The sequence below is a fragment of the Dipodomys ordii genome, unplaced genomic scaffold (assembly GCF_000151885.1).
Source record: "Dipodomys ordii isolate 6190 unplaced genomic scaffold, Dord_2.0 Scaffold100, whole genome shotgun sequence".
Classification (NCBI taxonomy): domain Eukaryota; kingdom Metazoa; phylum Chordata; class Mammalia; order Rodentia; family Heteromyidae; genus Dipodomys; species Dipodomys ordii.
This window is the reverse complement of record NW_012267316.1, coordinates 2,265,410-2,289,203: the sequence shown is the minus strand read 5'-3', so window position 1 is coordinate 2,289,203 and position 23,794 is coordinate 2,265,410. Positions and strand designations below refer to the sequence as shown.

The window sequence follows — 23,794 nt, the reverse complement described above, 5'->3', positions numbered from 1 at the left end:
ATGATGTAATAGATGCAGAAAAGGCATCTGATAAATGCCTCTTCATGACAAAGAAGATCTTTGAAAATGAAGTATGTGTAGATGGATTGTACCTCAATATTATAAAATTTGTATATGACAGACCCACAAGCCTTCATGATACCAAATGGAAGAGAAGCTAAGAGCATTTCTTCTAAGATTAGGAACAAGACAAGAGTGTCCATTTCTTCTGCTCACATTCAATATTGTACTGAAAGTTCAGTCAGACAGGGAAGAAGAAAAAAAGACTGTTGTAAGACAAGTCAGATACAAATCCAGTCAAGAGAAAACAGAGAGGCCACATTTTGAGAGGTCAACATTGCAGTCTTTATTGGAGGCTGGCAAATGCAGAGTCTTGTCTCAAAGATCTGCAACCCCCAACAGAGCTTGCACCAAGCTTTTAAAGACCGAAGCCACATGCTTGGGGTGGAGACCAAGCCTTAACAAAAGCAGACCTTCTATGGACATACTCCAGTACAAGACCAGGTATCAGCAGAACTTTTCCATCTAAGGAAATACACCTCAACTTTCCATAGAGGGGAAACCTTTGTTTTTTTTTTTTAATTGTGAAAATACCATACAGAGGGGTTACAATTACATGGGCAAGATAGTGAGTACATTTCTCATCAAGCATTGTTGCCTCCTCCTTTGTTTCCCCTTCCCTTCCTTTTCCCTCCCCCACCCCCAGCCAACGTTGTAAAGTTCGTTTCTCAACATAACGTCTTGAACATCTCATTGTTGTAATGGGTTCACCTGTAACCCTATTTAAACAATTTGTTTTTGCCCTTCCCCTCCACAAATTATATCAACATCAAATACAGTGAAAACAGGGCTTATACCATGGGGAAGGGACATACAAAGCAACAAAGAAATCATCTTATAAATATGTTGGAAACAATTGCAAAAAGGAAAAAAAACATTTGAATCCTTATCTTGGGGTTCATTTTGCCTAACATCAACTTGTCTGAGTTTCTGTTTGTCTCAGACATATACTAGTTATTGCAAATCTTAAAGGCTACTCAGAGGCAGATGATTCAAGCCATTCAAGGAGTCAGAAATTGAGACTAGCTGGTATAAAACTGTCCCCCAGTATGTCCTGGCCTGATTCCCATTAGGATTTTGAAAATAGATCATTAGAAAATTAGCTCACAACATCTGTCTGCTTTATATTGTTGTATCTAATGCCAGGCCAGCAAGAACACCCTGGAGCCATGTAGCTGTTTTTAGTAAACAGGGGTACCACATTTGTACCATAAACCTTTTTTTTTTAATATGCTGGTATTGGGGCTTGAATTCAAGGACTCATGCTTTGACTTGACTTTTTCCACTTAAGGCTGGTGCTCTACCACTTGAGCCATACCTCCAATCTCTCCCATGAATCTTATGCAGTTAGAATACAATCCAAAACAAATCCTACAGGTTTTTTTTCCCAAATGCATATGGAGGTAATGGTTAATATTATTCAAACTCATTTAAGAGCATTAGGGAGCTCATAGCTTCTTTCTGTCATGACAGATAAGTGAAATATTTTGACATTACTAAGGAGTCAGCTTGTTCAATGAGAGAGGAAACATCTCATTGTACTGTCTAATCTTCCTCGGGGTAGCCTCCTGACATTCTTACTCCAGGAACCAAGAATGACTTTTGAGAGCCAATACAGCTAAATTCTAGCCACATCGGGGAATTTGATTCTTTCTCGAACAGAGCATGATGATTGTTTGGAACTGTGTAGTCCGTTTTAGCGAGGTTAGTATGATGGAGCTCCTGTAAAATCATTCACGCTATTAACGATGGTTCTCCTCTTCCTCTCTTCCCCTGTTGAGTGAGAAGGGAGAGTTTGGGGCTAATGTTGCTCAGCAGCTGGGAATCTTATGTGAAATACGTAAAAGATCTCCTAAGACGGTCAAGTAAGTGTTATCCAAGAGAGGACTGTATTTTCAAGCTGCTTCGGATCTCCTGGGACGAGGAATCTGTACATGGACAAGCGAGTTCTGGCGGTTACTCGCAATGTTTGGTAAAATAAAACCACTGCCTCCAAGATCTGGAATAACAACTCAACAACTTCCCAGGACCTCCGGCCCGAGGCAACCCCAGAACTGACCACCAGAGGGCAGCAGAGCCCGCCGAACGCAGCCGGGTGGAGGGAGGGGCGCTTCCCTGGCTCGCCAGGCTCTCTGCTCTTGGCTTGGGTATCATTGGCTCTTCTTTCTCTGTGCCCTGAATACCTGCCCCCCTCATTTCTCGAAGCCCCCACTTATTTCCCGAGCGCCCCCTCCCAGAGGTGACTGGTTCTCACAGAGGACCGAGGCCTCCTTGCTCTTCCACTGGACTTCATAGGGGAAAAGGACGGATTTGTGGGACCCCTGTCAGCCGTCTCCCAGCCAGGTGGGGACAGGTGCTTTGCCCTGGATTGCTCTTCCTGACCTTCCCTGAGCAGAAGGTTCTGGAGCTGCCATTGATTTCCTCAGTTCCAACCTGACCTGAAAGGAAAAGGAAAAAAAAAAATCCAAGTTTCGGCTTCATTCTGAAGAAATGTGTGAGGTGAGCAGAACAGCCTTTGGGTTTCCGCACGGTGACCAAGGTGTGGCTGAATTTCCAAGCTCAGGAACTGTCTGCAAGATGTAGATTTCCCAAACGTGTCCCCTGCCAGGGCCTCCTGTAGTGAAAAACCTTATCTATGAGAGTGTGTGTGTGTGTGTGTGTGTTGTGTTTCTTTGGCCAAATCTACTTGCTTTTAACACAACCCAATTTGTCAAGCAGGTTTTTGGCCTTTATGGTTGTTACATTTTGTGTTGCTTAAGAAGTAAGAAGTTTGGACCTACTCTCAGACCGCAAAGATGGTTTTTGTTTATTCAAAGAGCTTGATTGTCTTATTATTTTATGCAGGTATTAGGGCTTAAACTCAGGGCATGGAGTTCTCACTTGGCTTTCAATTTTTTTAAAAAAATTATTATAAAGGTGATGTACAGAGGGGTTCAGTTACCTAAGTCAGGTATCTCACTTGGAGTGTGTGTGTGTGTGTGTGTGTGTGTGTGTGTGCGCGCGCGCGCATGTCGGTACTGGAGCTGGAACTCAGGGCCTGGCTACTGTCCATTAGCTTTTTTGCTTAAGGTTGTGTAGCGAGCACAATAATCACGCAGGTGAGTTGAGATGCGTATAAAGGTGCTCAAGCACTAGTGCCAAGTTACATTATTCCATTACTATCCAGCAGGTGTCGCGCTTCACCCACCCAATACAACGCTATCCTAACGTCATCCTATTGGCTGTCTCGGGCTGCTCTCCTGTCCCTTGGCCCAAGGTCAAGTCTCACGTGGGTCAGGCTCCATCAGCTAGCGAAGCTCCTAACAGGTTGGCCCGCTACCACGTGAGCCACAGCTTCATTTCTGGCTTTTTTTTTGCTGGCTAATTGGAAATAAGAGTTTTCTGGACTTTTCTGCCTGAGCTGGCTTTGACCTTTGCTCCTCAGATCTCAGTCTCCTGAGTAGTTAGGATTATAGGCAGGAGCCAATGATTTATGTATAGTAAAGTTCTATATGGCTCAGCTCTATTGGTTTGAAACTCCCATTATGACCATGTCATATTTTATGTAAATTAGTTGTCCTCATATTTGTTATTTCTGTATTTTATTGGTCAATTTTCTATCTGTGCAAATAGTGACACTGTAATGACCACAGCTTGACAACTGGTATTGGTAGCTTCTAAATTAAACCTTTCCTATTCATTTCAAAATTACCTTTATTTTTCTTAGTTAAAATAGTCAAATTCTGTTCCTAGATTAAAATTGTCCTTTTGATTGCTAAGGCACTGCAGCCCAGGAATATTACATAAATGATACTCTAAAATAATTCAGGAGTTCTATAAGGTCAAATTTAGCCTTCTAGCTGGATGCCAGTATTTCAGGCCTGTCTAAGCTACTCAAGAGACTGAGATCGAAAGAATAGGAGGTCAGGGCCAGCCAGGATTAAAGACAACATCCACTAGACTCCATTTCCAAAATAACCAGTGGAAAGCAGGGCTGGCCAGGCATTGTTGGCTGATGTCTATAATCCTTTCTACTAAGGAGGCTGAGATCTGAGGATCACAGTTCAAAGCCAGCACAGACAGAAAACTCTATGAGACTCTTATCTCCCATTAACCAACAAAATACCAGAAATGGAGGTGTGAATCAAATGGTAGAGCATTAGCCTGAGCGAAAAAGCCAATTGAGAGCTTGACTGAGGCCCTGAGTTCAAGCCCCAGTACTGGCACAACAAACAAAAACAGGGCTGGAAAATGTGTCTCAAGTGGTAGAAAGCCAGCCTAGCAAGTCTAAGAAACTCAGAGCCCTGAGTTCATTCCTAATACTAATATGGGGGAGTGAGTGTGTGTTTGGGGGAAGCAACCAAAACCAAAACAAGCTTTACATGACTTTGTTAGTATGCTACCAGTCAGAATTACCCTCAGCAAGGAAACAAATTCCTTTTCTTTCCCCCCTGGCTTTCTCAAATCCCATTTGTCTGTGGAAGCCTGCATATCCCTACTTGGATGGTGTCCCCAGAGTTTTCCAGCTGTGCTATGCCACTTAGAGTCGATGACCTCTGGCTGCTTTTAATCTGAGAACACTCAAAAGCCTCGCGGCCCCTTAGGATCTGAAGCATCTGTGCTCGCCTTTTCCCAGCCCTCCCCAGAGGGCGTTCAACCATTCAGGCTGCTACATCTCCTGGCAAGGCCTTGTTCTTTCACCTGCCAGGGGCTTTCCCCTCGGTTTGACCTTCCAGTCTGTGACTTTCCTACTTCCATTGTTACCAGCACATCAGTGCAGATTAATCAACCTCCTTCCTTGCATCGGGCTGAAGAATTCAGGAAAGATGAAAAAAATACACAGTGAAAAATGGTTATGAAGTTCACTAGGAAAGGAATATATGTTCAGTAGATTGAAAGCAAGTAATCTCAGGGTGTGAATGACAGCTATTTTCACCCCAGTGCAACTTTCATTGACCTCTAAGTAGCTTAAGTCCTCCTCCCCAGGATCAGGACATTGGATAGAGACACTGTCCCAAGATGAGGAAGCTTTAGGGAATTACATTAGATCTCCAGAGCATGGTTTACTGGATGGGATGGGCAAATGAAATCTGTTACTTTAGGAACTATTCTTTGCCTCACCTTAAGATGGACGGAAGCCTGACAATTAAGAAGGCTCAGGTGAGTGGAGCACTAAAAATCCATCTCATGATTTCTTTAACCTTGTTGGGCCAGTTTGGCCGGTTGGAAATTGCAGTGGTTTACTTATAACAGTTTTCTCTCTGAAACCTTGAGGGAGTCGCTTACTCCCTTCTGATATAATACAGCTGGGCTCTGCAGCCACTGATTTGATAGGGATAGCCATGGTAACAATAGGAAATCACTCAAATGTGACTCAAGTTTCCTGCACCTGCCCATTCCCTTTGGTATTTCAAGTTTATTTATAGAGACCGGAAAATGAGGATTCTGAGTTGGTTATGGTATGTGGATGGCCACCATGGCCTTGGTGGGGTTAGCAGGACTTTGGAGACGCTGGGGATAGGACTTCTGCATGTTCAGCCCCCAAACAGTATAGCCAGGATGGCTTCATGTGCTATGTTGGAACAGATGGGTGAACTCTATTATCTAGTCCTTCATGGAAAATTCCTGTAGTTACAGAGCTGGAAAAGCAGCCCCGTTGCCATTATTAAAGGGACTAGAATTAAGTCTGTTCTTTGTGTTCCATACACGAATCTTTCCAGTCTCAAGCCCCCAGAGGGGAGGGGGTTACAAATGTACTTCCTTGGTGACCCTCAGCAGTGCAGGGAATTAGGTGGTAGTGGGTTCTTTCCTGTCTGCCTGGGGATGTTCATAATTGGCATATTGAGGGACACAGCAGAGAATGATGAGAAATAGGCCCTGACATTCTGTGTATGAGATGTAGGGGAAAATCCTGTCCAAATCCTGTCTCAAAATGAGGATGATTTTTCTAAACCTAAATGTAATAAAGGTTAATGGTTCTGAAGTCCTTGGGATATAAATTTATTTCAGGAAGTTCTTCCTGTAGTTGTTGGAAGCATACTTTTAATGACTAAGGAATTAGTGTGTGTGTGTGTGTGTGTGTGTGTGTGTGTGTGTGTGTGTGTATGGCAGTCTTGGGGCTTGGACTCAGGGCCAGAACACTTTCCTTAACTTTTCTCACTCAAAGGCTGGTGCTGTACCACTTGAGTCACACCTTTACTTCTGGGTTTTTGTTTGTTAATTGGAGATAAGCGTTTCATGAACTGTTTTTGCCCAGGCTGACTTCAAATCTTGGTGCGTAGATCTCAGACTCCTGATTAGATAGAATTATAGGCTTGAGTCACAAGTGCCTGGGTTAAGACCAGTTATTAAGCACGTTGTAAGTGAGCTCCTCAGCCTTCTTCCACGGGGATAGGTGAGGATGAGTTATGGAATAGGACACTTTCAGCGGCAGCAGGGAATTATAGCACTCCAGGCCTTCTGCATGAGGCTGGATCACCATGGGGAGGCTGGGTGGTCGCCAGAACACAGGGTCATTTGAGCTCCTGGGGAGAGGAAGGCAGCTAACATTTCTCAGCAGAAATACGATTTTAGTTACCTCCAATTCTTGACTCCAGTGTATTTATCCTGGACATTAGAGTTTCAGCTAATTAAATCGATTTGTCATTTCTCACGAAACAGGAAAATGGGGTTGTCAATGCTCATTGAGTTAGTTTTGCATCATGTCAAACTAGGCAATAGGCCACCTACCACGTCGAGGTGATTCATTGCATTGCAGGAAGTTAAACGCCTCTAATAGCAACGCTCTGGGGGCTTCTGTGCCTGGCTGGGCCTTCTCCTGCAGCACCAGTCCTCCAGCTGCCCTCATATGAAGGGTTAGGAAATGCCGAGTCCTTGCAAGTGAATGCTTGGAGCTCCAGATATACTGATCAAAGACCACTTGTGAACTAACACCTGTTCTACCCAGAGTGCATTGCTAAGCAAGGGATTGGGTGATTCATACCTCCTAAATATATTTCATGGCTTCTGAGGTCTCCAGCACAGCTAAATGGCCCAGAAGAAGCCATGGGTATTCAGTTACAGCTGATCTAAGATGTCACCTGCACAAACCTGCAGTTTTCTAGAGATGATAGCGGTATGCTAGAAAGTTCTAGAAAGTTCTCTCCTGGGAATTTCAGCCGAACCTATGCCAAGGGCCAGCCAGTTGCTAGGATGCCCTCTGGGGAAGGGCAGCCAGTAAAATCATGAAGCAAGACAAAGCATGAATAAGCACAAACAAGAGTAAGCCATTTTCATGAAGTCAGGGGGATGCTAGAGGAATGGAAAGGGGTGTTAAACTGAGGCTCTCTTATGGCAAACATAATGCGGCAGCCTGGGTGATGTTGGATTTCTTTAGTTTCTGCCCTGTACTGTGAACTCAGTTCGATGCCAGCTATATATCTATGTCCCCGTAGTCTTTTGTGTGCCTAAGATTCAACACAGGAGTGTATAACCTTTTGTTTTGCTTTTTTGTTATGGTCCTGGGGTTTGAACACATGGCCTGAGCCCTGTCCTGGAGCTTCTTTTGCTCAAGCTAGCATTCTACCACTTGAGCCCCAGCTCTACTGATGGCTTTTTTAAAGTAGTTAATTGGAGAATAGAGTCTCATAGGCTTTCCTGCCCTGGCTGGCTTTGAACTACAGTTCTTATTTCACAGCTTTCTGAGTAGCTAGGATTACAGGCGTGAGCCCCTGGTGCCTGGCTTATTTTGCTTTTATTGTCTATGAAATGCTTTGAGTGGCTTTCCTCCTGTCGTTATTTCTCTTGTCCAGTTCCTGGATGTTTGGCACTATTTGTCCCACATCCTCTACTGTAGGTGTCTTTTATGATCTAGGTCAAAGTAGTAATAAAGACAACAGAGAGGATTTATTAAACTGATCTGCCAGTTACCTAAGGGTGCCCAGACATAGCTTGGCACATATTGCCTTTGACATTTTATCCATTTACAATCATATTAGTTGGAGAAGGATGCAGTGGTTTAGTCTATTAGTTGGAGAAGGATGCAGTGGTTTAGTCTAAATATTAGGTCACAGCTAGACTTAGAGTTGGCTTTCTATTTTCTCCATTTTTAAATATCCAGTTTACTCCAGCTTACTCTCATCCATAGGCTCTGTTTTTGTCTATCTAATGACAGAATAGCTGCATAGCAGGGGCAGAAACATTTTAGAATGAACACATATGTAGTTTGACTAATATACTCTTTCTTGGAGCAAGAATGGATCTTCAAAATGTTTTGTTTGCACAGCCATGTTGTAAACTGGTAGTAGACAGAGCTACCTGCATTGCATACCAGATTTGACCTGATACAAGACCTGGTCTGTGCGTGTGCGTGTGTGTGCGTGTGTGTGTGTGTGTGTGTGTGTGTGTGTGTGTGTGCATGTGTGGCCCTTGCATGGAAGTAAATTTTAAACTTCCCCAATTCTTCATTCTAGCCCTAGAACTAACAGGGCACATGGCTGCCCAGCCAACAACAATATTTCCAGCCTCTCCTGAAACTAGATGTGACCATGTGACTACATTTCCTTTAATAGAAAGTGATCAGAGTGATTGTAACTTCTGTGACAAATCCTTGAAAGGAAATTGCTTGCTTTCCCTTTCTCTTCTTGCTTCCTTCCCGTTGGGCTATTGGTTGGCTGTTGGTTGCCTTGTCTCAAGGCAGATGAGGATCATATTGTAGGGAATGACAGGGCAATGAGAGGGGAGGAAGAATCTTCAGATAACCTGTAGCATAAGCCACCTCCTATGGAGTGAGTATGTAGTGCATATACCTGCACTGTGCTGTATGAGACAAAATCTCTCTGTATGAACAATCTTAGTGTTTTTGCTTATTCTATTCCCTAACTAATACAAACTAGTGCATACTTACTAAGTGTTTACAGTATGCCAAGAACCAGAGTGCTGAATATGTGTGATTACACTTGTTTCCCTAATAACCATCCTAGACAGGTCCTACTGGATAATGTCAAGCAGCTTGGAGAGGGAAGATGTCCTGTCTAAGATTGCATGGCTGGTAGACAGTACTTGAACTCAGCTTTGAAGTGTTTCAAAGCATTTATTCTTCATAGCTATACCTCAGGGTTTCCTACTGTTGATTGTGTTTCACTCTTTTTCTGCAGCGTATATTCAGTATTATTCTCTGACTCGCTCAATTTCCAATCTGCCTGGACCTCTTTGCCTTGATGTCAGTGGCTCATTGTATTGTCTCTGTTTTTAGTATCACTCTTTGTTTTAAATAGATTAATTGTACAGTATTCACTAGACAGTGAGTCTCTTAGGGGATGGGCAGAGATGAAGAATAAATGACCATTATTTATCTAAAGGAATAAAAGCTGTCTAGTCTTAAGAGTGACTCAATATTCTCTTACTAGATGTTTTTACCCTCCCTCATACAAATATGATTATTGATTAATCTATCCTGGTGAACTTCCCACCATGATTTAAAATACATCTTCATAGTAGCAATGTAATTGAATAGAAGAAACACTTGATAAAATGCTTTTGAGTAAGGAATGCTGCTTATTTATTTATTGTGTTAGATACACATGCTCAGGTAGAATGTAAAGTTTTCAATATTGTGTTTTACTCAAATATTTGATTAATGATCATCCTGCCAAACATAAATTAATACTAAGGTTACTATATAATAAAGTAAAATCCAGAATAGTAGCTGTTTTAAATAAGGTGTGCTATGTTTTTCCTACAGAGATGAGCAGCTGAGATATGGTGTCTTCTTGGACTTGGGGATCCCAGGTTCCTTTCCTGCTTACTTTGTCTTCCAAAATGCATGAGAATTTAGATCAATTCTAAGGATTTCTTCTTTCTTTCTTTTTTTTTTTTTGGTGTGCCAGTTCTTGGGCTTGAACTTAGGGCCTGGGCACTATTTCAAAACTTCTTTTGTTCAAAACTAATGCTTTACCATTTGCAACACAGCTTCACTTCCAGTTTTTTGGTAGTTGTTTTTTTTTATTAAAGATAAGAGTCTAACAGATTTTCCTCTTGCTGGTTTTGAACTGATCACAACCTCTTGAGAAACTAGTAAGTATTACAGGCATGAGCCACTGGTGCCTGGCTTTCCTTTGGATTCTTAATGGCTGTCCCCTATTAGTGATCACCCTCATAACAACAACCATCAGATTAGAGTTACAGGCAGCCAGATAGGAAGATGGCAAAGAGTTTTTTCTGCCTGTTCTCTCTTAAGTCTCCCTTCCAGAATTTTTCACTAAATAAACTTCCATTTACATTTCATTGATCAGAATTTAGTCATACCTAGTTATATAGTGGCCCAAATAAAAATAAGACTTGTTTTTAAACTAAGGAAAAGAAAGAAGTGTTGAGTGGACTTCTAGTTAGAAAATTCCTATCTAGGCCAACCGTAGAGAAATAGTGGCCTATGGGCTAAAATCTACACACAACGTTGGTTTTTTTATTATTTTTTTGGTAAATACATTTTATTGGAGCAAAGCCATAAGCATTCAGTTTACATATCATCTCTAGCTGACTCCACAGAGTTGAGCAGTTATTTCAGAAAGCGTATGGGCCACAGGCCTAACCTGTTTACCATTTGGAGCTTTCTGTAAGTTCTCAATGACTGTGGGGAACTTTGGAGGAATGGCTTCAATTCTTGTGATGACATTGTGGCAGCAGAATTGGGCTTGATAAGGATTCAGTCACTATTTTTCTTCAGCCCCATGAGGTTACTGTATATAGTAAGCATGTGTTTGGCTTCAGGCAACATAAACTGAGACTAATGGTGGATTAAACAAAAAGGGATTTATTTTCTTCACATTTGAGGTCCAGGGCTGATGGAGATGTTCACTGATGCTTTTGTTCACTGGGCTTTTTCTTTCTCCCAGACATTCATCTCCATGCTTACTGTAAGATGGCTGAATACCCAGCCATCTTATCTGCAGGCAGGAAGAATGGGAAGGTTCAAATGGCCATATAGCACAAGTCTGTCCTATCCTAAAGGTTCCCCCAGAGGTCTTCGATGGTTAGGACTGTCTTGGGACCATCCCTGTCAGCTGAGGATTCTCGGATGGTGAGAATATTAACCTGGTCACATTAAGGGGCAAATGAAATGGAGATTTTGTTGGAGATGAAGAAGGACAATTAGCAGAAGGTGCTATAGAGGGCTCTTTACTGTTAAATTACTCTAATACCATCTTATGATCTCAATTCTTTTTTACAATACATTTGTATTCTCTTGAAGTAGTTGCCCAAAGGAGTTGCCACTCAACAAAGCAGTTTATGACTACAGTGCGTCTTGATCCATGTGACTCTTTTCACCATTCTCCACCATTCCTCTGAACCCCACTCCTTCCCTCATTTATGAAGGTTTATAGGATGTGCACTGAATTTTATGATTACATTGCCCTGTCCCCCTTTCCTGTCTTCATGCATCTACTCTGTCTACTCCTTTCCCCTTGACAACCCTCCCATGTTTTTTTTTTTTGTCCGTCGTGGGGCTTGAACTCTGGGCCTGGGCACTGTTCCTCAGCTCTTCAGCTCAAAGCGAGCGCTCTACCACTTGAGTTACAGCGCCATTTCCGGTTTTCTGGTGGTTTATTGGAGATAGGAGTCTCACGGTCTCTCCTGCCCGGGCTGGCTTTGAACCGCGATCCTCAGATCTCAGCCTCCTGAGTAGCTAGGATTACAGGCATGAGCCACCAGCGCCCGGCGACCCTCCCATGTTGAGTGCCCATTTCCTTCTTTGTTTTGTTGGACTGTGAGTTAGTCTTTCTAAGGAATTACACCATTTGAGTTCTCCCTGGATCTACCATTTTGCAATGAATACATTTGTGTGTTATTTAGATGCCACCCCAAAGTGATTACTTATTTACTATTTCTAAATTAATCTAGCCTCCACACATGCGATATTTTCTCTCTCTGGGTTTGACTTACTTCACTTAACATGAATTTCCTCCTCCCCTCCCCCCAGCTCCTTCCATTTCTTTGCAAATGATGCAATCTTATTTTTTCTAATGGATGAATTACAGTGTGTGTGTGTGTGTGTGTGTGTGTGTGTGTGTGCGTGTGTGCACTCATTTTTTTCTTTCTACCTTTGTCCCTTATCCCTCCCTGTAATAGTTTGTAAAATTAATTTGTCTTCTTTTCTCCTCCCATACCGTTTTGTACCTTTGGCTAGGTGAGAAGCCTGGAAATGAGCCCGAAGAGGCAAAACTGCAGAGTGCCAGCAAACAGATTGTGCAGAATGCCATCCTGCAAGCCGTGCAGCAAGTCTCCCGGGAGAGTCAGCACAGGGAGGGCAGACCCAGCGACAGCCGGCCCCGCTGCCAGCTGGGCAGGAGGGACTTACCCAAGAAACATGAAAAGAAGTAACAGGGTGGTGGATCTTGTAATGTGCTTGGTTTCTAGCCTTCCTGTTAGTGTAGGATGCGTTGCCAAAATGTCGCCAATAAGCACACCAAAGTGTTTCAGACAACTCACAGTAAAATGAATTCACATAGCCCTTGGCTGAGAAGCACTGTTTTTCAAAAAGTGCATTTGATGATTCTGCTCATATTTATGCAGTGCCTCTAATACATAGTGGGGTCAAATGTGGCATCATACTTGCAAAAATAGTTTTGCAGCCTAATTTACTTTTGAGTTTTTTCTTTTCCTTAAAATAAGTCTTCTGTATTTATTTCTGCCTTTTATGCATTTCCCCATGATTTTAACCAGCAGCCTTTTTTAAAAAGTATTTAGTACATTTCTGTGTTCTTTATGAGTATTGTACAAAAATTTTAAACAGAAGGCATGCTGAAAAGATGAGGGGATAGAGCTTTAATTCTTTTCAAATACTGAATTAAAGGCCTTTGTGAAAAGTATTCAGGTTCAAGATCAAATTTAGCAAAGGCACATTCTAAAACCCAGTCCCTCAGGGTCATACTAAAGCATATATTTATATTACTTTTAAAAAGAGAGGAGTTTATTCCTTTTAAGTAATCTATTATCAGTTCTCTGAATTGTTTTACAGTTGATGTGGGTTTTCTGTGCAGAAATTAATTGGGGATAGATGAGTTTCTTTTCCCACCTCAAGATTAAAGACAAGTGAGTCTATACTTATGGTTTATGACTATTCCATTTTTAGTGGCCTAATAGGGAACAATTAGACTTGTGAATCCTTGGATGGCTGCCCATATTGGATTCACTTACCCTTGAGTTTGGTTATAAAAAGGGCAGCACTTGTGGAAGGAATTCTACAGCCTTATAGATCCTACATCATTATCAGGCTGTGCATTTGTTTTAATATCATACAAATAGAAACTTCCTTTCTGTTTGTTCAAATTGGACTTTTTTTGTGAAAAGCATAGGGGTCATAAATGAGTAGCAAAATGGGAAAATAATTTTTTTCAACTCTTTGTATCATGAAAATCACGTGGGAAAAATAAGGTGATGGAATTGTGAAGATATTGATAGAGATATGTGCATAGGTGTGTAAATAGAGCCATCTCTATTCAGCAGGGCGATTTCCTGCTCCACCCCTCTATTGTCAGTACACATCTTTCTGGAGTCTTGTGGAGTCTTATGTTTTTTTTTTTTTTATAATTCACAAAAGCTACTGAGTTGGTGCTATTGGGGATAGAGGAAGAATTTGACTTTTGTTAAAAACCTTCAGGCATCGGAATATCAATTGTCTACATTTGTTAGTTGTTTTTATTTAAAATAAAAATATTAGCATATAAAATGTGAGTAACATTACGATACATGTCTAAAATTCCAATATGTTGCACTTTTCAGAATGCGTACTGTGGATGACAGTAGATCGATTAAAAACAAGATTTTGTTAGACTGTCTTTCACAATGCATGGGTGTAATAAATAAATTCAAGGAGACAGTGGTGGTGCAGTAAAGGCATGGAAACATCAAAGTTGTTCATCCATACATATCTTTTATCAGAACTCGTGATAATTGGATAATGAACTTAAGTTGATCTAAAGTCATAAAATCTGCATACTTGCACAGTGTACAAACTGAACATGGAGGTATTCAGGGAAATTAGTCTGGTGTGCCCACCACTCAAAAACAAACCCAATGCTTATAGTTTGCAAGTTATCTGGTATGATGTTTACCACCCTGTCTGAATATAACCAGCCATGTTTTTTGCTGTCATATGGCAGAAACATATAAACATGCTATCCCTTCTTCTCTGGTGTATGTATACTAATAAACTGGAGATCATTGAGGGAATGCTTTATTAACCTCTGTATCTAAATGTTATTTATGAATAAAATATCAGCTTTGAAATAGGTTATCATTTTAAATGACGTTTTCTATACCATATTGTTTAGTTCGGTTTTTATGTAGATCTTACTTGCTTATGGAAGCATGAGGCTTTCCAATGGAGTTTCTCTTCAAATTCTTAGGTACAATAACCAGAGCAAGTGCTTCTTTAATGGCCCATCACTGTGACTGTCTGAGAAAAGCCATGGGACTGTTTGCTTTGAGGAAAAAAAAAGACATGTGCTAAGATGATCCCAGAAAATAAAAGCAAATGACTCTAGGAGGTCAAGTGTCTGTTGTGATGTTCCTGTCATGAAAGTCTACGGCAAGAAAGACTGATGTTAAGTCCTTGAAAACACAAAAGGCTATGGAACAACTTTAGCATTCAATGAGAGGCTGCCATGTTGGTAGCATGCCCTGAAAACTCAGTCATAAAAATAAATGCTGTTGTCAACCCTCTTTTCCTCCAACATATTCTCCTCAGTATAAGCATGTAGTTAAGTTTCTTGAGGGGCCTACAGAACTTCATTTGGCCTAGAATTATGATGAGTTTCTACTTTTTTCATTATCATGTCAACACAGAGCTTTTGTTGTTTAGAATTAGCTGGAATATTTAATGTTCTTCATTCACTGCAGGGTCAAGATTACAAGCGCACCCATTCTGTGTACTCAGTGGCTCATTTTTTGCATTGCCTCTTTCTGGGTAGAACTAAAGAAATTCTTTTAGGCGACTTTGCCTTTCTATAATCATCTAACCAGTGCAAAAAAATTGTAAGTAGATATAGAACAACTTACGGGGCCCCCAGAATGTCGTTAATTCACATTTGTTTTTTCCTCACTAATTTTAAGATGCTTATTAGTCTTCCCTTTTGATGGGATTTCAAGTTACAAAATCAGTGACTCAAATACTAACAATCATCACTGAATGTATGCCATTCAGGAATAAGTACCTGGACATTTAATAATGTAATTCTGAAAATTAGAACAAAAACAAGAATGTAAATTGTTATCTCTTGACTGAATAGAAGCAGAACTAACAAAAGTCAGTATGTGGGCAAGGGAAATGATGTCATGCTAATAACCTCATATGTTAAAGTAAAAGAGAGACTTTATGTGATATCAGGTTGAATGATCTAGTTAATAAACTCCAAGAGTGCCAACTTTTATTAGATTTTATAATTCCTTTCATTAACCTTAGAGGAATGTGTTAGAAAATACTACTATAAAAAGTGAGTTATTTAATGCTTAGCAATCTCTTTCATTTCTGCTTGGTGTTTTATTAAATTAAAAAGAAACGAAGAATCATATGTGTATTTGTTTTTTACTGTGTCTTTTGTTGGTATTTTTATTAATAAGTTTTTTTATTGTGAAAATATGTACAGAGGGGTTACAATTACATGAGCAAGGTAATGAGTACATTTCTTATCCAGCATTGTTGCCTTCTCCTTTGTTTTTCCTTAGCATCCCTGCCCTCCCATCTCCACAACTACACTCCCCCCATCCCCAGCCAAAGTTGTAAAGTTTGGTTTTTGACATAGTATTTTGTACATCTCATTGTTGCAATGGGTCCACCTGTATCCCTTTTTTCTTTTTCATTATGGGGCTTGAACTCAAGTCCTAGGCACTGTCTCTGAGCTTCCTCTGTTCAAGGCTAATACTCTACGACTTGAGCCACAGCACCACTTCTGGCTTTTTCTGAGTAGTTTATTGGAGATGAGAGTCTCATGGATTTTCCTGCCTGGCCTGGCTTCAAACAGCAATCCTCAGATCTCAGCCTCTGGACTAACTAGGATTACAGGCCTGAGCCATGGCGCCAGGTTTTCTGTGTCATTTAAAAATTTTTTATTTTCTTGTAAAGATGTGGTACAGAGAGGCCACAGTTACATCAGGAGGGTAATGAGTACATTTCTTGTCGAGCATTATTACCCCCTCCTTTGTTTTACTGTGTCTTTTAACACTTGATTAATCACTGATTATTAGGTATGTCTCATTCTCTCCTCATTTTTTTCCCACTGAAGATGACCAGGGAGATGCTTTATGCATATGAAGAGCCAATATAATGTTTCCACTGAGAAAAAGAAGTCTTTTCATCATTAGACTTGTCTGTAAGTGGTTCATAGTTAAGTAATAAAGAAAACAGGGATTTAAGCCTATAATGCTTTATCAGATTATTTCTTTATTTTTGTGTGGGTACTGGGGTTTAGACTCAGGGTCTGGGCACTGCCCCTGAGCTTTTCCCACTCAAAACTGGTCCTCTACCACTTGAACCACACCTCTACTTCCAGCATTTGGGTGGTTTAATTGGAGATAAGACTATCATGGGATTTTCTGCCTGGTCTGACTTTGAACTGTAGTAATCAGTCTCAGCCTCCAGAGTAGATAAGATTATAGGCAGAGTCACCAATGCCTGACAGATTTTTCAGTTTATTTTTTTATTTTTATTTTTTTGGGTCCAGTCGTGGGGCCTGAGTTCTGGGCCTGGGTGCTGTCTCTCAAGCTCTTCAGCTCAAGGCTAGCGCTCTACCACTTGAGCCACAGCGCCACTTCCGGCTTTTTTCTTTTTGCTTATGTGGGGCTGAGGAATTGAACCCAGGGCCTCAAGCATGCAAGGCAAGCGCTCTACCACTGAGCCACCTTTCCAGCCCAGATTTTTCAGTTTTTAAAGCAAGGTACTTCTGTGCAGGATATGGTCTTTCAACACACACACACACACACACACACACACTTATACACACAACACATACATCTATGTACATCTATGTAGACACACACATGTGCATATATAAATAATCTGGCAATACTGGAATTTGAATTTAGAGTTTCATTGCCTGCCAGGTAGGCTTTCTACCATGGAGCCACATTTCCAGGCATTTGTTTCTCTAGTCATTTTCTATCTGGGTCACACCATGACTACCTACTTTAGTCTTTCCATTGTAATTGGGACAAGAGGCTCACACCACCACACCCAATTTCTCTGTTGAGTTTAATGAACTTTTGTGCCCAGACTGTTCTGAAAGCACAAACCTCTCCATCTTAGTCTCCTGAGTGACTAGGATGACAGGCAGAAGCCTTCACAGTCAGCTATGGAGTAAGGAAGAGGTCTCATCAACTTACATGCTAGAAGGATAGCCACAAGCTCCCATTCTCCCAGTTGCCACCTCCCAAGTAGCTAGCAGTACAGGTATGAGCCATCATAACGCCTCCATTCACCTGATCTTTACTTAACCGAATAACTAGTACTTCACTAGATGCATGACATTGCACCTGAGGGTCAAAGCTCTTGCACACTCTTACATGAATGCTCTACTAATTGAGTTATTTGTGAGTCAACACTGTTGCCACCCATCCATATGTCTTTGCCATTTGTCATTTCCCTATGCACAGATGGCTTCTTTCTGCAAATGACTGTCACTTTTGCCTGTGGACCTTTTTTTTTTTTTAATCAACAGCAGTATGCTCAGCCTATGGAAGGGGCCATGTGGAAGTCCCTCAGGAACGAAAGCTCCAGGACAGCCCTCAAACTAGAATGAATAAGAGCTAGTGCATAAAATATCCCAGATTCCTTACTCTTCTAATGGGTCAACTCTAAGACATGTCCCACAACCTCCTAGCGTTAGTCCCTTGACGGAGAACATTTGTATACAAGTCTGTCTCTGTCTCTGTCTCTCTGTCTGTCTGTCTGTCTCTCTCTCTCTCTTTTTCTTTTCTTCCCATTGGTACTTCTTAGAAGGACCTACTTTTACTCAAGTTCTTGCATGTGGATCTATTTCTCAAGGGAAAAAAACGGAAGACAGTGGCTTGTCATGTTTTGTATCAAGGAAAACTGAGATGACTTATGATTTTCATCTGTTGCAGGGAAATTGGATGAGCATTTCTTTCTTTCTTTTTTTTGGTTCCGGTCATGGGGCCTGAACTCTGGGCCTGGGCGCTGTCCCTCAGCTCTTCAGCTCAAGGCTAGCACTCTACCACTTGAGCCACAGCGCCACTTCAGACTTTTTTCTTTTTTCTTATGTGGTGCTGAGGAATCGAACCCAGGACCTTGAGCATGCAAGGCAAGCACTCTACCACTGAGCCACCTTCCCAGCCCCATGGATGAGCATTTCTTGAGATTCAGTCTATCCCAGTTAAATACTGAGCAGTAGCTGGTGTTTTTCAAAACAAATCCCAAAGTAATAGATAGTAAATTGGTTAAGAAGTCTGACATGTATTTAAATTTTGTTAATTATATCTTGATTGTCTTGAGATTAATTTATCTTGGCTCTGTTTTCTAAGTTGGCTAATTTATAGCTACTGGTTTCACATAAGCATCAACTAAACAGACACTGGAGACTGTTATATGAAGAGTCAAGAGCAGGGATATGGTTATGGGGCCACCCAACATATGAATTTAAAGAACTGAACTTTTAATGTATAAGAAACATTTTTTTCCTGTTTTGTGCTGGTCCTGGATCTTGAACTCAGGGCCTAGGTGCTGTACTTGAGCTTTCTTTCTTCTTCAAGGATGATGTTCTAGAACTAGCCACACCTTGGGCCACATCTCCACTTCTGGCTTATTTAATTGCAGATAAGAGTCTCATGGACTGCCAGGTGCTGTTGGCTCATGGCTTGTAATCCTAGCTACTCAGGAGCCTGACATTTGAGGATCATGGTTCAAAACCAGCTAGGGCAGAAAAGTTTGTGAACTCCTACCTCCAATAGACTACTCAGAAGAAGCTAGAGGTGGCGCTGTAGCTCAAATGATAGAGCCTTAGCCTTGTGCAAAAGAAGCTCAGGGACAGAGCCCAGGCCATGAGTTCAAGCCCCAGGAGCAAGCACATACACGCAAAAGAGTCTCATGGATTTGCCTGCTGAGGCTGACTTCAAACCATAATTCTCAGATCTCAGATTCCTAAGTAGCTAGGATTATAAGCTTGGGACGCTGGTGCCATCTAGAAGCAATTTTTTTCCATGATCCGTATACACACTTTTTATTGAATTTGTATGTTACAGAGTTCTTGCACTACCAAATCATGCCTGAGGATACAAAAAAAAAGAACGGTGCAATGGACAGACTCACCCACCCGTTATCCAAAATATGGAATCTTGATTCATGTGTAATTTGATCATTTCAAAAGCTGGGTGCTGGTGGCTCATCCTTGTAATCCTAGCTACTCAGGAGGCTGATATATGAGGATTGTGGTTCAAAGCCAGCCAGGGCAGGAAAGTCTATGAGACTTGCCACCAATAAACTCCTCAGGAAAAGCTGGAAGTGGTCTTGTGGCTCAAGTGGTAGAGTGGTGGCCTCAAACACAAAGAGGTTCAGGGATCTTTTGTGTTTCAAGTTTGCTTCTCAGGGGCTGGGAAGTTGGCTTAGTGGTAGAGCGCTTGCCTTGCATGCCTGAGGCCCTGGGTTCGATTCCTGAGCACCACATAAACAAAAAGAAAAAAAAACTGGAAGTGGCGCTGTGGCTCAGGTGGTAGAGCGCTAGCCTTGAGCTGAAGAGCTGAGGGACAGTGCCCAGGCCCAGAGTTCAGGCCCCACAACCGGACCAAAAAAAAAAAAAGTTTGCTTCTCAGTAACACAACCCTCAGTAAAATCTACCAGTAAAGGTATACAGTTCAAGGAGAGTATGTGGCTCAAGGGTTTAGAGCTACTTTAAGATTTTTGGTTCCCAAATGAATCTTCAATTTCACCAAGAATCTATTGCTCATCATCCAAGCTGCCACTTGGGCTGACTTTGATACTCGCCCAAATATGGCACCCAAATCATCAGCAGACAGACAGACATCGCACCTGCCACCTCAAGTAATGGCAGCATGATTGTGCAGAGGCACTAGCCCCCGGGAGCTGGGTTCCTGTCAGAATGCATCACAACTGAGTTTGTGGGGGACAAGGAGACCCCACTGGATCTTAGCCCCATCTACTTCATGGTTGCTGGTAGCAGACCTGCAATTTCTACATCCATACACTGCTACGCAGCATTTCTACTCAACAGAAGATGGAAATGTAACTAGATGGAATGACCCTTCAGTGATCCAGAGAGGAAGGTCTTTTTCGAAAAAACAAAATACCACTGGATAGCGTTTAGAACAGAAGTGCTACATCTGTCTTTCTCATCCTGCCTTTCCAGACAAACATAGCACAGTTAGGACTTAGAGAACACGCAGTACCTTCCAAATGTGGACACAAATATATAAGGAGGTAGCTGTGGGTGTCTGGAAGGCTTTGAATCATTAAGGACAGGTCAGTGAGCTTTTCCCCTGAGCAGATCCCATGTTCACTCAACTGCATGTGTGATACAGTTAGACCGGATTCAAGAAGGCTTTAGCAGTACCTCAGGTAGAGCCTCCCTCATCCTATCCTAGAAGCAAGTTTTTTTTTAAATTGTCAACGTGATATACAGAGGGGTTACAGTTACATAAGTAAGGTAATAAGTGAATTTCTTGTCAGACTTGTTACCACTTCCCTCATTTTTCTCTTACTTTCCCTCTCCCCAAAAGCCCGTGGTTTTTTTTTTTTTATTTTAAATCTGGTTGTGGCACTTGAACTCAGAGTCTGGGCTCTGTCCTGAGCATGTTGTTTAAGACTGGTGCTCTATCACTTCGAGCCACAGCTCCACTTCCAGTTTTCTGATGGTTAATTGGAGATAACAGTCTTATAGACTTTCATGCCTGGGCCGATCCTCAGATCTCAGCCTTCTGAAAAATTTGGATTACAGGAGTGAGTCACCAGTGCCCAGCCCTAGAAGCAAATTTTTAAGTCCAATATTGTCATTGTCTTCTATGCTAAAATGGAATAATTTGGGCAAGGCTTGAAAAAGAATTAGCCTTTAAAATTTGTAATTTTGCTTATGCCTTGAAACCTAGAGAATTTATGTAGGTCTGTAATTTGTTCCACATTTTTAATTAAGTTTTTTATTGTGAAAATACTGTACAGAGGGGTTACAGTTACACGAACAAGGCAATGAGTACATTTCTTAAGCAGCATTGTTGCTCCCTCCTTTGTTTTTCCCCTACCATCCCTTCCCTCCCACCTCCTCAGCTACCCCCCTCCCAGCCCCTCCTGCCCCCTGCCTAAATGGTAAAGTTCATTTTATGACATAGCATCTTGTACATCTCATTGTTGCAATGGAGTCAATCTGTATCCCTATTTAAACAAAAAGCTCATAATATATAAGCTGTGCATTTATGCTATAATAAATAGCTACTTTGGAGGTTGAGATTTGGCAAAGCATCTTTCTAGGGCAGCAGAAAAATCTGTGAGACTTCATGTCATAGGGGTAGGATGTGGTGACATATACCTGTCATCCAGTTCTGGTATGAAGCTAGAACTAGAAGGATTTCAGTCAAGGCATGTCTCAGAGTAGGAAGCAGCCAGACCGTATCTCAAAGCATTTATTTCAACTCATAGTTCTAGAGGTTACAGTACATAAAAAATAACCACTGCATGCTAGGCACTAGTGGGTCATACTATAATCCTAGCCACTTAGGCTCAGATCAGAGGATAGTATTTCAAAGCCAGCCTGGGCATGAAGCTCTTATCTCTAATTAGGCACAAAAAGCTGGGAATGTAGCTGTGGCTCAAGTGTTAGAGAACTAGCCTTGAGCACAAAGGCTTAGGGACAGAGCCCAGCCTCAGAGTTCAAGCCCCACGACAGGGACATGCACACAAAAAATAACCAGTGTATAAGCTGGGTGTCAATGGCTCATCTTATAATCCTAGCTATTCAAGAGGCTGAGACCTGAAGATAAAAGTTCAAAGCCAGTCCAGGTAGGAAAGTCCATAAAACTTTCTGATCCTAATAACCATCAAAGAGCCAGAAATGGAACTGTCGCTCAAATGGTTGAAGTAGGCTATCCTTGAGCACAAAAACTCAGAGACACTGTCCAGGCCCTGAATTCAAGCCTTAATACTGGCACAAAACAATAACAGCAACAATAAATAAAAACAACAGTGAAATAAAGGGATAGAGGCATGGCTCGGTAGTAATATTAGTAGTAGTAGTAGATCTGTCTAGCAAGTTCAAGCCTAAGTTAAAAAATCCCAGCATCTCAAAAAAAAAAAGAAAGAAAAAAAAGTTAATATTATACAAAAAGCCCAATTGTAGATGGCTTTACAGGTGCTGTACTCTGAGTCAGTAATCAGGGTTTCAGTTCTGTATTAGATTTCTTGTTGCTGTGATAAAATACTTGTCATTAACAACAGAAGAAGCATTTATGTCAACTCATAGGTCTAGAGGTTTCAGTACATCATAAAGGGGAGGAATTGGCAGAGCTTTTTTTTAAAAGTTTTTTTTTTTTAAAACCTCACATTCCCTCTTTGCAGATGACATGATTTTGTATTTAAAGAATCCCACCGACTGCACTCCCAAATTACTCAAGCTGATTCAAAACTTTGGCAAACTAGCAGGGTATAAAATTAACTCTCAAAAATCAATGGCTTTTCTGTATGCCAACAATGAGAAAAGCGTGGCTGAAATCAGGAAAGGAACTCCATTCATAATAGCCCCACAAAAAATAAAATACTTAACCAAAGAAGTGTAGGACCTTTGATGAAAACTTTAAAAAACTGAAAAGGGAAATCAAAACAGAACTTAGAAAGGGCTCCCATGCTCCTGGATTGGAAGGATCAACATTGTGAAAATGGCAATACTTCCCAAGGCTACCTACAAATTCAATATTCCAACCTCATTCTTCAAGGAAATAGAAGAGGCAATCCAAAAGTTCATATGGAACACTAAAAGACCCCGAATAACAAAAATGATCCCTAATAGAAAGATCAGTGCTGGAGGAATATCAATACCAAATTTCAAACTCTACTACAAAACCATAATAATCAAAACAGCTCGGTACTAGCACAAGAACAGACCTCAGGACCAATGGAATAGAATTAAAAACCCAGAAATGAACCTACAGACATATAGCCATCTAATCTTCGATAAGGGAGCTCAAAACATAGAATGGAAGAAAGACAGCCTCTTCAGTAAATGTGCTAGCAAAATTGGTTAATTACTTGTAGAAAACTAAAGCTAGATCCTTTATATATCACCCTGCACCAGAATCAACTCCAAATGGATCAAAGACCTCGGGGTCAAAGCAGACACTCTGAAAACATTACAGGATGGAATAGGAGAAACCCTAGGTCTCCTTGGCACAAGCCAAAATTTTCTTAATAGAGACCTAGAAATACAAGAAATCAAAGTAAGGTTGGACAAATGGGATTGCATGAAATCGCAGGGCTTCTGCATGGTAAAGGACATAGCTAGCAAGATCAATAGAAAGCCCACAGATTGGGAGAAGATCTTCACTAGCCATACAACAGACAAAGGTCTCATATCTAAAATATACCTGGAACTCAAAAAATTAAATTGCCCAACAACAAATCTTCAAAGAAACAACTGCCAAATAAATAAGTTGGCTAAAGACTTACAGAAAAACTTCTCTGAAGAGGATGGCCAATAGAGACATGAAGAAATGTTCAACCTCTCTAGCCATAAAAGAAATGTAAATCAAAACAACATTGAGATACCACCTC

The 23,794-nt window shown here is 41.2% G+C and overlaps 1 protein-coding gene across 1 annotated transcript in view; it reads left to right on the top strand.

Annotated features, from left to right (window-relative positions):
• The window catches only part of LOC105993772 (chromosome unknown open reading frame, human C18orf42), a 50,331-nt gene extending 37,935 nt beyond the window's left edge, over window positions 1-12,396 (top strand). Inside the window, exon 2 of the mRNA XM_013027134.1 lies at window positions 12,203-12,396. Coding sequence (XP_012882588.1) covers window positions 12,203-12,396 — 194 coding nt within the window. The remainder of the gene's footprint in view (window positions 1-12,202) is intronic.
• Window positions 12,397-23,794: the final 11,398 nt, after the last annotated feature.